The sequence below is a fragment of the Convolutriloba macropyga genome, unplaced genomic scaffold (assembly GCF_964194025.1).
Source record: "Convolutriloba macropyga unplaced genomic scaffold, txConMacr16.3 SCAFFOLD_2287, whole genome shotgun sequence".
Taxonomy (NCBI): domain Eukaryota; kingdom Metazoa; phylum Xenacoelomorpha; order Acoela; family Convolutidae; genus Convolutriloba; species Convolutriloba macropyga.
In genome coordinates this window covers 20,552-34,154 of record NW_027450971.1, presented here as the reverse complement: position 1 = coordinate 34,154, position 13,603 = coordinate 20,552, and the positions used below count along the sequence as shown (strand labels likewise).

General features: G+C 39.0%; 1 protein-coding gene across 1 annotated transcript; it reads left to right on the top strand.

The window, feature by feature from the left end:
- Positions 1-544: 544 nt before the first annotated feature.
- LOC142356313 (uncharacterized) lies at positions 545-12,739 on the top strand (the record flags this gene model as incomplete). Its single annotated transcript, XM_075408248.1, has 2 exons — positions 545-663; positions 12,330-12,739. Coding segments are annotated over 2 exons (397 nt in total), but the record flags the coding sequence as incomplete, so codon positions are not given.
- Positions 12,740-13,603: the final 864 nt, after the last annotated feature.

Genomic DNA, 13,603 nt, shown 5'->3' with positions numbered 1-13,603 from the left:
GTGAAATTTTATCAAGATTTTAGCAAGTTACGCAAGAGAACTTCTTGACATGTATTGATAAAATCTTATCAAGGTGTTTTAATAATTTTTTCTATCAAAGTCTTGTCAAGAGATTTCAAGTTTTCAAGATATTGTATGTCATGGCGAGGTGTATCAAGTTTTGTTTCTCTGGGTTAGTAAAAAATTTTTTGATCTGCCTTCTCTCAAGCAAACAATTTCTTAACTCTTTTCTTATAAAGGGATAACCAGAATCTGCTTAGCAAATAGTTCGTTTTCATTTTAACCCCCTGAAAAAAATAACACGCGTTCAAAACATTTACGATACTAACTTCATTCAGCGTTTTAACGGTTAAAAAACTTCAATCTGTGAGTTGTTCCTAATTTCTGATTGCGGCATGAGTATGAATTTTTTTTCACAACATTTCTCGCGTTTTCTCCGGCAATACCGAGAATTGTCAAATAGTACAAATGAAATTTAGAAACTTATTTGATGCTAACAACATGGGCATACTTACAATATGAAACCTGTAAATTTTTTTGGTAGGAAAGGAGCTGGAATTCCAAAGGCCGACGACCTTATCCAGGAATGTAGGGCTGCTCGTGAACATGCTTATCAACTCAGAGAGAAACTCAAACTCAAACCTAGTCCTACTTCAACCAAAGGTAAGCTGATATAAAAGAGAAGTAAATGTTTCTCAACATGCTAGGTACATGCTAGGTAAACATTTGTCAATGTTTAAAGACAAAACAGATCCTCCTCGGGCACGAATTTCTTCGAATAACCGTCGAGCAAACTTATGATCAGATCAGTAAAATAAATTCAAAGAATAATTGAAAAAGTCTCCTCGTAAAAAGGCACTCGGTTCATAGTTACATAAAAAATCAGCAAAGCATAATATTTAAGTTCTGTATTTTCCCTGTGGCCATTATCTGATCATGCCACTTTTTACTGTCTAGATAAGAAAATCAAATCAGGGTGAATTTTTAACATTTGAAACAATACTTGATGGTAAATTTTGCATACTTCATTTCATAATTCGCTTACAACGGTTTTAAGAATTTGATGAAAGCTACCCAGGTTGAGGTGCCATCCGAAAGTGACCTCTGATCAGACCATTCCAGACCAAAGTATCCTCTGATTATAAAAATTTGCGCTGGAGACGGAAAGGACCTCTGATCAGACCAAAATCAGACCATTGTCTAGACGATTTTGCGACCATGGCACAGACCAAACCCAGATCATCGTCCAGACGATTGTGCGCTCAAAATTACTTTTGATCAGTCTATTGCGCGCTCAAAAGTCACTCCTGATCAGACTACTGTGCGCTCAAAATAACCTCTAATCAGACTCAATTGCGCTCGAAATTTTCTGATCAGTGAAAGGTTTTCACTATGAACGAATTTTGTTATAATAAATTCATTTCATAAAAATTAATGCTTGCTTTATTAAATTCATCTAAAGAAACGACCATTCTAAAAGTATTATTGCTAAAGAAAAGAAAACCCAACTGCTGAGAAACAATTTATTTAGTATACAATAAGTGTTTATTTTGAACTCAATACATGAATTTAGACAGCTTTCCATATAAAACGTCGTCTTCAACATTTAATAAAATTTCTTTTTAAGGGGACTATAGCAGTTTCTATCAGCTGGACTCCTTTGATTCTGATCGAAGCCATCAGATTTTAAATGTGTCTGTGATCAGAATGCTGCTTTTTGTTGCCTCTTGGCAGAGCCAACATTTCTCGGTAAAAAAAACAAAAAAAAACAAACAAAAACTTCCGCTCGAAATGGTCTCTGATCAGACTAAAAAGCGCGTGAATCCGCCTCTGATCAGACCATTCCCATCTTGAAGTGACCTTTGATCATGCCATGCCCAGACCGAACTGACCTCTGATCATACCATCCCCAGACCAAAGTGACCTCTAATCATACCATCCCCAGACCGAAGTGACCTCTGATCATACTATTGTGCGCTCGAACCAAGTCCCAGACCGTGTAATTTTGGTCTGGGAACACACCGTGTGCGTTGGACTTGGTCTGATCAAAGGTCACTTCCGGATGGCACCCCAAAATGGCTAAGAAAGTCAACTTCGAGGTCGAAAAGTTATCTAAATCGGCAATGGAATTAGATCGAACTCAATCATGAGAGGAAGAAAAGTCTGAGCAGTTTTTATATTGAGCGACTAAAGCATGTAAATTCCAAAGAAATGGGAGCTCTTAATTTTAAACGGGGCGTTTCGCTCTCGTACCGAGCTTCTATACAAATGGCCAATCAATAGGAAGATTTTTTGATAATTCTTGCTCACTATCAAAGGAACTTCTTCTTCTACAGATCATTGATAGTCATTTAACAAGGAAAAATGTTTACTACGTACTTACAAACTTTTAGTTTTAGTGCTGAATTGGAGTTTACCTTAGCATAGATTAAAAAAGCAGATTTCGGCAGAAAAATGATTGAAAAATTTTTGAAATGGAATAAAAGATTATTTGTCAAAAGATTATGATGGGAATTTTGCGTAAAATACTCGGCTTAAGTATTCACTTATTGAACTAACTTTCATTCTAGCTCTTTTGAGCCACAAAGTAGAGAACAATAAGCAATTTCAATTCTTATGCAAAACAGTTTGCAGAAAACAATTTTATATGTGAAATCTGATCGGTGAGGTACTTTTCAGTCTGAAAATGAGTATTTTGATTTGATTTGAAAACATTCATGGTGCAAGAGTATAGCAGCCGTGGAGCCAATAATTGTACTAAATGGAGTCTAATTTAAAACCGCCAGTTCAAAAAATAATGAAAACTAGGATGTCATTATGTTTTACAAAACCACCAAATAAAAGGTTCATCGCATCACATGACATTGTATAGTTGTTGGCCATATAATAGAAACATTTTTAAAATTTACAGCAACAATAAAAATCAACAGGAAGTCATTAAAATTTAATATTTCCGTCATTCAATTTCCGAGAACCTTTTAGAACTAAATTTTGCGAGATTTTAAAAAGAAATCCGAAAATTTGACGTAATCAAATGCTAAGTCCGAATTTGTCTACCTTTGCGTTAAAGAAGATCGGATATATAAGCGTCGATATCCTTAGATATGACTTTTCGATTCTGTTATTGTAAAGTAATGATAAAGCTCAACCTCTTTTGTTGTGGCTGAGCTTACTAACTCAATAACCAAATTGAATAACGCTTCAAGGCCTTTTCAAGCATTAAAGCCAGAATAGCATAAAGAGCAAAATTTAATGCAACATTCTACTGAAGCCATACGGATTTGTTCATTTTGTTCAACATTTATATTTAGCAACTATTATTAGTACACAATCATCATACATGAAGTGAAATTCAAACTCGAACTATCTCAACTCCCAGCAAAACTTTACTACGACTTAACAGTATTGCATCAGATTCTTTGCGATTGGATTGCGAATCAACCTGTTATTGACACAGAATATTCGACAAAACTTCTACATGGTTAACAAACTTCCCATGACATTAAATTTGCACTGAAAAAGTGACGTTATGGAAAAGTGTTCACCTTCTGTCGACATTATTTTCTACAACCAATCAACAGTTGAATTTGACATGTAAACCCACGTGACTAGCATCAAAAAAGGAGCTTGAAAAAGTACCAAAAATCAGTTGAAATTTGTTAATTTTGTCTTACTAATCTGACATACACTGCGCATTGAAGCACACTTTCTTGAGCGATAAAATACTTGTTACTGTGTCTTGTTTCTGAAGATTATACTAGTGGTTGTACAGTTTTAACTTTACTTTGACCTGTGAAAAGATAATTAACTTTGATATTCTCAAAATTTCTTTCTGAGGAACGGAGTTCCTAAGTAAGAGAAACTTTGTTCAAAGCATACAGACAGTTTCTCTTACTGGTTTTAACGAATCCTAGTATAAATCACAAATTGTGTTACCGAGCAATTGAGTGCGCTGAGAAGCACAAAGTGGGACTTTGGTTACATTTGTTAAATTTGATTATCGGGAAAAACTCTCGGAAATTATTAATACATCGGAGGTAGAAATTATTCACCCTAACCAGTAGCTAAGACAGTTACCTAGAGCTCAGCATCGGGGATTTTGCAATATCGAATTATAACTTGAGTTATTAACCAAAACTTGAGCAAAACTTGACTGTTTCAATTCGATTTGCTTGTTATTCTGAGAGAAACAATTTGTTATACAGCAAAGCTGAGCAGTTAGTTATCAGTTGTAATTGAGCAACAAGTATTGCAACGGTAATCTACAGCATAGCTGATAATACAGTTCACAAAAGTTATGTGCAAAAACACAATATCCAGACAGATTTGAAACCGCTAAAATGAACTGGGCGGTGTAAAGTTTTCCTTAACTTTGATAGGAGAGCAGCTGTTACATTTGGTCCGCTGACCCGGACATTGGAAGGCAAACTGCTTTCAAATCTGATGAAGAGAGTGACAAAGGCAACCCCCAAGACAATGAAACGAATCAACAGCGCAACGCCAGTGACGCAGAGCGAAAGGTGGCAGTGCAATTCACAAAACACGTTGAAGAGTTGACTTCGCTGAAAAGGGACAAGCAAAGCAAACAGCAACCAAGCAATTCAGGCACAACCAGCAGAGAGGGGCTTCAATCAACGGCAAGGCAAGAAGTTCCAAGATTTCGCGGAAGAAGTTAACACTAAACAGGGATTGGCTACAAAATAATTGAAGATTCAGATCGACCCAACAAACTAAAGGTGCTCTAGCAAAAGACTTTTCACCTTCTAGAAGAAGAAATACACAAGCAACTGCAGCAACGAAACAAGAAGCTTGTGCCCTATAAAGCAAACTTTGTTGAAGAACATCTGAAAGAAGCAAGAAAGTGCAAAGTTTGGAGTATCATTGGCTTGCATATAAAAGCAAAGGCACGCAACCAGCAATGAATGCAGAGCAAAGCAACAAAACTCAAGCAGTGAACAACAGCGAGAGCAATAACGACTACCCAACGGACAACCCAGTTGCTCAAACAGTGCAAAAGGGAGTAACAGCAAAAGGCCAAGAGACGGAGAATGTTTCGGAAACATCTTCAGCAAAGCAAAGGCGCGAGGAAAGGATGAATAAAATCAATGTTGAATTCAAAACCAAAGTGCGACTAGAACAGGCATGGTTCGAGCGGAGGAGGCTAGAGCTGGAAATGCAAATGAAGGAACTGGAAACCATGCATCAACTACTGGAGGAGGAGCGCGAGCTGGAGCGCAAAATGAAGAGATTAGCATTAGAGAACGATGATGCTCGTTCTCAATCAACTGGTGCGCGAGACAAATCACCCTTCAACTGGACCCCAAAGAAGAGAGATGTCTCAGACTGGGCCAGCAGGATTGACAACTTTCTAACACCAGACCGATCAACAGCTTGCTTCGAAGTAACCCCTGAAAGGAACAGGCATAGTCAATTCTCACGATATCGCAGTTCACGAGACCGGTCCTCGAGTGTTGAAGACCGAGACGTTTTCACCAAGAGCTGGTCTACGATATAACACTGGTTATTTAGATAGTAGTAACCTACCAAAGCTGAAGTTGAACAACTTCGATTGAAACCCTCTCCAGTGGACGGAGTGGTCTAGTATGTTCATTGCTACAGTGGATCAACGTCCAATACCAGACTCAGAGAACATGAGCTATCTGAAGACTCTACTGACAAGCAAAGCAAGGTCAGCAGTCTCTGGAATTGGCTATTCTGGAGAATTCTATGGTGCTGCATGGAGCATTCTGGAAAGGAAATTTGGAAGGCCTTATGTGATCCTTGATGCGCAATTGGAGAGTCTTCGCAAAGCAAAACAGGTTAAACATCACAACTCATCAGGTCTGATCAGTATCTCAGTTATAGTCTCAAACTTTGTGAATGTGCTCAAAGAGTACAAGCAGATTGGTAATCTGCAATCGAGCTCGACACTGTATAAGGCAGTAGATAAACTACCCCAAGTTCTCAAAGAGAAATGGTTCTATGTTGATCAAAAAGATGAAGATTGGCCTGATCTGATTATGTTTGAAAAGTGGCTATCTAGGATAGCATTCGTGCACGAAGGGTTTTCAGCTTTCAAGGGAGAGCGAAGATAAGAAGACCGAAGAAGCACAAATAGAGACAAACGGTTCTCGAAAACATCAAACTTTAGTGCAAGTTCGAACGTGAAAGAAACGAAGCAAACTCAAAGTGAGTACTGTCCGCTAGCTGATTAGCTGATGGCACTCATAAAATATGGAACTGTCCACTATTCAGGAACACGAGTGCGAATGATTGGTACGCAGCAGTGAGGAAGCAACGCTTATGTTACGGATGTCTAGGCAAAGGATATGCAATCAAAGATTGTAAAGTCAGGGCGTGCGGTATCATTGGATGCATTAAGAAGCACAAGCGATTGCTACACTCAGAAAACAATTGACGAGGGCAATCACGCGGTCAACGTAAGCGCAGCAACAATTAACCAGAGTAACGAAGTTACTAGCTTTCTTCAGATAGTTCCCGTCTCAATAGAGAGCGCTGGCAACAGGCTGAACACATATGCTTTCCTCGATAGTGGATCAACGGTTTCATTCATCGATCAAAGTGTGCAAGAGAAGTGAAGAGCCCAAGGCACCGATGTGACGCTCAACATAGCTGGCATACTCGGAACGAAGGATCTGAAGACAGAAAAGGTTCCTCTCAAAACAAAGGGGCTACATTCAAAGGTGCATTCAATCGAAGCATTTTCACACCCGTCATTTTCCTTTGGGAACACAAACTACTACTACCACAAGCTGAAGCAAAGCTTCAATCAGCTTCAAAACTTCAAACCCAATAAAATCTTCAACTTGATGGAAAATGGCATCATCCTCGGTCAAGATGCTTATAAGCTACAACGCCCATTGGACTACAAGATAGGAACACGAAGTGAACCTTTCTCCGTTCTAACAGAGCTGAGATGGGTAGTCAGTGAACCCATGATGGGCAAAGAAGACAAAAAGTTTGTCATTTTGCCTTCACAGAGGATATGAAAGGGGCTGAGAATATCCCAACCTGGTGGGACATAGAAACCTATGCCTCCAAAATCAACGTCGTCAGTCAGTCAAAGAGGGAACTGCAGGCACAGAAGATGCTAGAGAGTAGGACAAAATTCACAGGCGAGCGGTTCGAAGTGGGAATTCTGTGGAGTGAAACAGAGCCAAACCTACCGAATAACTACAGATCAGCCTTGGGTCAGCTTTACTCACTGGAGCAAAGATTCCAAAGGGACCCATACTTGAAGAGTTTGTATCAACAATCAATAGATACAGATGTAGAAAAAGGATTCGTAAAAAAAATTGTAAGAGTCCGAAGTGAAAGTCAGCTTCGGGAAAGAATTGTATTTGCCCCACAATCCAGTGCTAAACCCGAATAAGCATGACAAAGTAAGACATGTTTGCAATGCTGCCTCAAAATACAAAGAAGTATGCCCAAATGATAAGCTACTAGCAGGACCCGATCTGCTACATGGGTTGATTGGAACAGTATTCAGATTCCATGAAGGACCAATAGCCCTGACAGCTGACATCAATCAGTAGAAATCCCTGAAGAAGCAACTGAAGTTTTCAATCAACTACACCTCTTTTCTTACGATATGGATTTGAATTGATGAAGTGGACAAGCAACAACGATGCAGTTACCAAAGCAATCCCAGAAGACTTGAAGTCAATCAGCAACACGAAGCAAGTCGAATTGGAACCCAATACAGCGGGATCCTCAATACTAGGACTACAATGGACTGTTACTGATGACAGTCTTCAAGTGTGCAGAGGCACGAACAAGGAAATTGAAGCACCTATAACCGAGAGGAAGATTTTTTTTTGGTATCTTCATTATTCGACCCGATTGGATTGTTTTCTCCGTTCAGTGTTCACATGAGACGACTTCTTAAAGGCATCTGGACTAAGATTGGGCAATATTGAGACAACAAAGTGGAGCCTGGTGACGAACCAGAATTTCTGAGATGGAAAGAACTACATCCAATAGTGGTTGAAATAGGCATCGTCAGAAGGTACGTCAACAGAGATAGTGATAAAACCAAACTTCATGTGTTTACTGACGCATCTGAAGACACGATGTGTGCTGTAGCCTATCTACGTTCACAGCCAAAAAAATACTCAACTGACTTAACATTTGTCATTGGAATATGCAAAGTGGCCCGATGAGGCATCTTTCAATACTTTTGGAACTACAAGCGGCAGTCATGGCGGTTAGGTTGAAAGAACAGATAGTCAAAGAACATGAAATGAAGATAAATAGTTGCAGTTGTTGGTCAGACTCAACTACAGTATTGCAGTTGATACACAGTTCCCATCGTAAACAACAAGTGTTTGTGGCCAATCGAGTGGCTGAGATACTAGGTACAACTGATGTTTCACAGTGGAATCATGTGAGCGGTATCAACAACCCAGCGGACATTGGCACCAGAGCGATCAATTTCGAGGAACTTAAGAGAAGAGAGGGGCTCACTGGGCCGGCCTGGTTGAAACGACCAGAAAGTGAATGGAATGGCCAGAGCAAGTGGACCTAATCTTTGGATCAGATGAAGAGAATATACCCTCATCAGTCTTCATGATACAGGCTGAAGAGAAGAAAGCTGTTATTCAGCGGGGACAATTCGGTATTTTCAACAGACTGGTAAATGCAGTGGAATACGTACAGCGAGCATTGACAAACGCAAACCAGCGCCACTCGTAGTCAGCATTGAAGAAAGAGAAAAAGCAAAGGCAACTATCTTCAAACTACTACAGCAAGAACGGTTTGGTGAAGAGATGAAATCTCTCAAAGCTGAAAAGGCAACTCCAAAAGGCAGCAAAATTCTACAATTCTCCCCATTCCTAGATGAAGAAGGACTCATTCGAGCCAGGGGCCGAATAGTCAAAAGTCAATTGGACTTTAATGTAAAGCATCCAATTTTGCTACAATGGAAACGTCATGCGTTGAATTATTCTTGCGAAATGAGCACAAGGACAGTCAATACGAAGGCACTGAGCTTGTAAGAAACATTGTTCAGCAGAAAATGCGGATCCTAGGCATACGGAACGCCTTAAGATCAATAAGAAACAAGTGTGTTACCTGCAAAAAAGGCAGAGCACAATTGATAGCACCAGTAATGGCAGATCTACTCGAAGAGCAGTTAGATGCTTCAACAGCCTTTACAAATGTTGCAGTGGACTACTTTGGCCTTTTCATTGTGAAGAATGGGCGAGGAAACGAAAAAACGATAGTGTTGTCTCTTTAATTGTCTAACTATGAGAGAGGTGCATATGGAGGTTGTACCCAAGTTGGACACAGATAGTTGTCTCAATGCAACAAGGAGATTTATTGCTCGAAGAGGTAAACCAAGTACAATTATCAGCGACAACGGGACAAACTTTGTTGAAGCTGAAAGAGAGTCTGCAGAGTACGTTGCGGCATGGAACAAAAAGGGATCGAAGAATATCTAATTCAACGAGGAATCAGATGGAAGTTCAACCCACCCGCATCACCTCACTTCGGAGGAGTATGGGAACGGTTGGTAAGAAGTTGCAAGAAAGCAATGTATGCAGTGTTTGGGAACAGATCAGTCACCGAGGGCGTTCTTTCAACAACGATGTGTATTGTTGATTAGACTTTGAACGCAAGACCGCTGACTCCAGTCAGTTCAGTTGTTAAGGACTTAGAAGCATTGACCCCCAATCACTTCTTACTTGGCAACAGGAATGTTTGCTTACCCTACCTACCATGAGCAGAAGAATTTGTTGATCATCGAAAAATCTTCCGACAAACTCAAGCATATGCAAATCTCATATGGGACAGATTTCGGAAAGAATATGTGCCAACTCTGAATAACCGTCAAACATGGCAATCTACGGCGAAAAAAACCCTTAAAGAAGGCAATCTCGTTTGGTTGATCACAGACACCAATAAGCGTGGATATTACAATCTAGGTCAAGTTACAGAGACCATCAATGGGTCCGATGGTGTGATCCGATCAGCGATAGTTCAAACGACCGACGGAGTGTACAAGAGACCAGTAGTGAAGCTCGCGCCAGTACTCCCTGAAAAAGATGTTTTTGCGAAAAAAACAGGGCCGGCGATGTTGTGGTTGAGCTGACTAACTCAAAAACCAAATTGAATAGCGCTTCAAGGCCATTTCAAGCATTAAAGCCAGAGTAGCATAAAGAGCGAAATTTAAGGCTACATTCTACTGAAGCCATACGGATTTGTTCATTTTGTTCAACATTTATATTTAGCAACTATTATTAGTACACAATCATCATACATGAAGTGAAATTCAAACTCGAACTATCTCAACTCCCAGCAAAACTTTACTACGACTTAACAGTATTGCATCAGATTCTTTGCGATTGGATTGCGAATCAACCTGTTATTGACACAGAATATTCGACAAAACTTCTACATGGTTAACAAACTTCCCATGACATTAAATTTGCACTGAAAAAGTGACGTTATGGAAAAGTGTTCACCTTCTGTCGACATTATTATCTACAACCAATCAACAGTTGGATTTGACATGTAAACACACGTGACTAGCATCAAAAAAGGAGCTCGAAAAAGTACCAAAAATCAGTTGAAACTTGTTAATTTTGTCTTACTAATCTGACATACACTGCGTATTGAAGCACATTTTCTTGAGCGATAAAATACTTGTTACTGTGTCTTGTTTCTGAAGATTATACTAGTGGTTGTACAGTTTTAACTTTACTTTGACCTGTGAAAAGATAATTAACTTTGATATTCTCAAAATTTCTTTCTGAGGAACGGAGTTCCTAAGTAAGAGAAACTTTGTGCAAAGCATAAAGACTGTTTCTCTTACTGGCATTAACGTAGCTAACTGGCCTAGTATAAATCACAAATTGAGTTATTGAGCAATTGAGTGCGCTGAGAAGCACAAAGTGCGATTTTGGTTACATTTGTTAAAATTGATTATCGGGAAAAACTCTCGGAAAATATTAATACATCAGAGATAGAAATTATTTGCCCTAACCAGTATCTAAGACAGTTACCTAGAGCTAAACATCCGGGATTTTGCAAATTCGAATTATAACTTGAGTTATTAACCAAAACTTGAGCAAAATTTGACTGTTTCAATTCGATTTGCTTGTTATTCTGAGAGAAACAATTTGTTATACAGCAAAGCTGAGCAGTTAGTTATCAGTTGTAATTGAGCAACAAGTAATGCAACGGTAATCTACAGTATAGCGGATAATACAGTTCAAAAAAATTAACTGCAAAAACACAATATCCGGACAGATTTGAAACCGCTGAAATGAACTGGGCGGTGTAAAGTTTTCCTTGACTTTGATAGGAGAGCAGTCGTTACATCTTTCACATCAACAGAGATTAACAGCCCTGAATCAGAAAAAAAACTCAGAAGGAGTTCCAGGTCAGTTTGGGGATACAATAATACGTCTGCTAATAGAACAGGAAGTCGATTTCTGAAGTTATTGGCAGAAACAACGAAGTCTTAGTGCTCTCTGCCCGTAGATGTCCCTGCAAAGAAGTGACCGAAAGCTTATTTTTCTCTTAGTGTGCAGAGAGGGCCCAAGACTTAAGACACCACTGGAAAGAGAACAAAATCCAAGACCGATTTTTTCTGCGCAAAGACTTAGAAGAGTGAATTTTTCTAGGTTCTTGGGTACATTAACAATATTTCTTAAGTCTTGAGATGCTAGACAAAACAATTACTTACCTCGCCTCCGGTACAGGGATTGTAGTCTGGCGATATTGTTTAATAAATTTTAACAGTCTTTATTTTTTCCTCTGGACAGAGGAATCCTAGTCTTGGTTGGATTATCTCTGCTCAGAGCTGGCCAAACGTTGAGAGTATAATTCTAGTGCAATAGCATTATTATTTTTCAAATATCTTTAGGCGTTTACCTGAGCGAAAAAAAATTTGCATCCTTTCTTTGCTATATAAAACATCGCTCTGAAAGAGAAAGTCAAGACTTGGCTTCTGATATGTCCAGAAGAACTCAAGTCTTGGTTCCATCCTAAACATGGAGGTCCCAAAAGTCTTGGATATTCGAGCCAAGACTTGACCTCTCTCTGCCAAGACGTGGCCTCTGGAAAGTCTCTGAATCAGGTCTATAGGCATCTGCGAGTTCTGTACGGGAGGTAACAGTATGCCATAGGTCAAATAATTTTTATGATGTAACCGTTTCAGATGTCGAACATATCCAAAAAATTCGAAAATAAAACCTTGAACACATTCAATTAAAATACTAATTAAGCTTGAAATGAAGTTCAAGTTATTTTAAATCAGTTATTTAATGATGTTATGATTTGTACCGTATAACTCCTTTTAGATACCATTAAAACACCAAAACCGGCTACGGATGGCACAGTGGGAGACTCTTCACCAGCAACTGACAAATATCCAGAGCTGAAGCTATACCGTGGATTACCCAAAGAAAAGAGTGACAAACCTGAAGAACATAAAAGCGCCTTCACGAGGGTGGAGAACAAGAGAGAAGCAATCCAGAGACGGATTGAGTTGATGAAAATAATGGACTCGAATGGGGAAATTTTAGACACTCTTATGGACCCTTCGAATCGAGATTACAACTCACTGTACTCAATATGAACATAATTATACTTGTCAAATTAACCGGGTCGAGGTGTTACCACTGAAACTGCTCAGGCGAGTTTTTGTAAGCGTAGAGCAATGATCCTGATTTAACAATGATGAAAAAAATTAAACCACTATAAAGCTTAAGTTTCAAAAATCTTAAATGTTTTAATGCTTTCAGTTCTTTAAGTTGTTCCCGGGTCGAGGTGTCACCGCCACGCAATTATATGTAAGATAAGCGATGAATTCGGGGAATTTTGTAAGATAAGCGGTGAATGCGGTGAAATTACATAAATCAAGCGCTTAACTTAGTGATGAAATTACATAAATTCACCTCTCAGAAAAAGTCAAAAATGTAAGATTATTACGGCATTTTTTTTTTTTGGGGGGGGGGGGGTAAAAAGAGGTAAGATAAGGGGGCGATGGGGAGTAAGGGAGGAAATGTTAGATATAACTCTCCTAAAATTACACCCCCATCTTTCATCCTTTCAACATTTTTTTTCTAAGCGATGAATTTATCTAATTTCACCTCTAGAGTACGCGGTGAACTTACAAAAAATCGCCACATTTCACGGCTAAAATATGTAATTTCACCGCTACAAATCACAAATCTTTTAAAAATTCAACGCGCATGTTACAGAAAGAAGAGTGATTTTGATTTAAATTCAAAAAAAAATACTAGAAATTGGTGTGAAGTTGCGCAGTTGAAGAAGAAGTGATCGACATGCAAAGGGTGAGAGGTTCGAGTATGTGAAAGGCGGTAAATTGTAGTAAGTGGTGAAAGGTGGTGACTTTTTGTAAGTTCACCGCTTACTCTAGCGATGAACTTACATAATTTCACCGCACTCAGCGCATTTCACGGCAAAATTATGTACAAAAATTGCGGTGAAAAAAAAACAACTTTTCACCGCTTATCTTACATTTTTTTCCAATTTTTCCTCGACCCGGGTTGACTTGAGGCGAAAAATTTTTTCCCATTGCTTCCACATCAAACTTCACTTTTTAAATTTG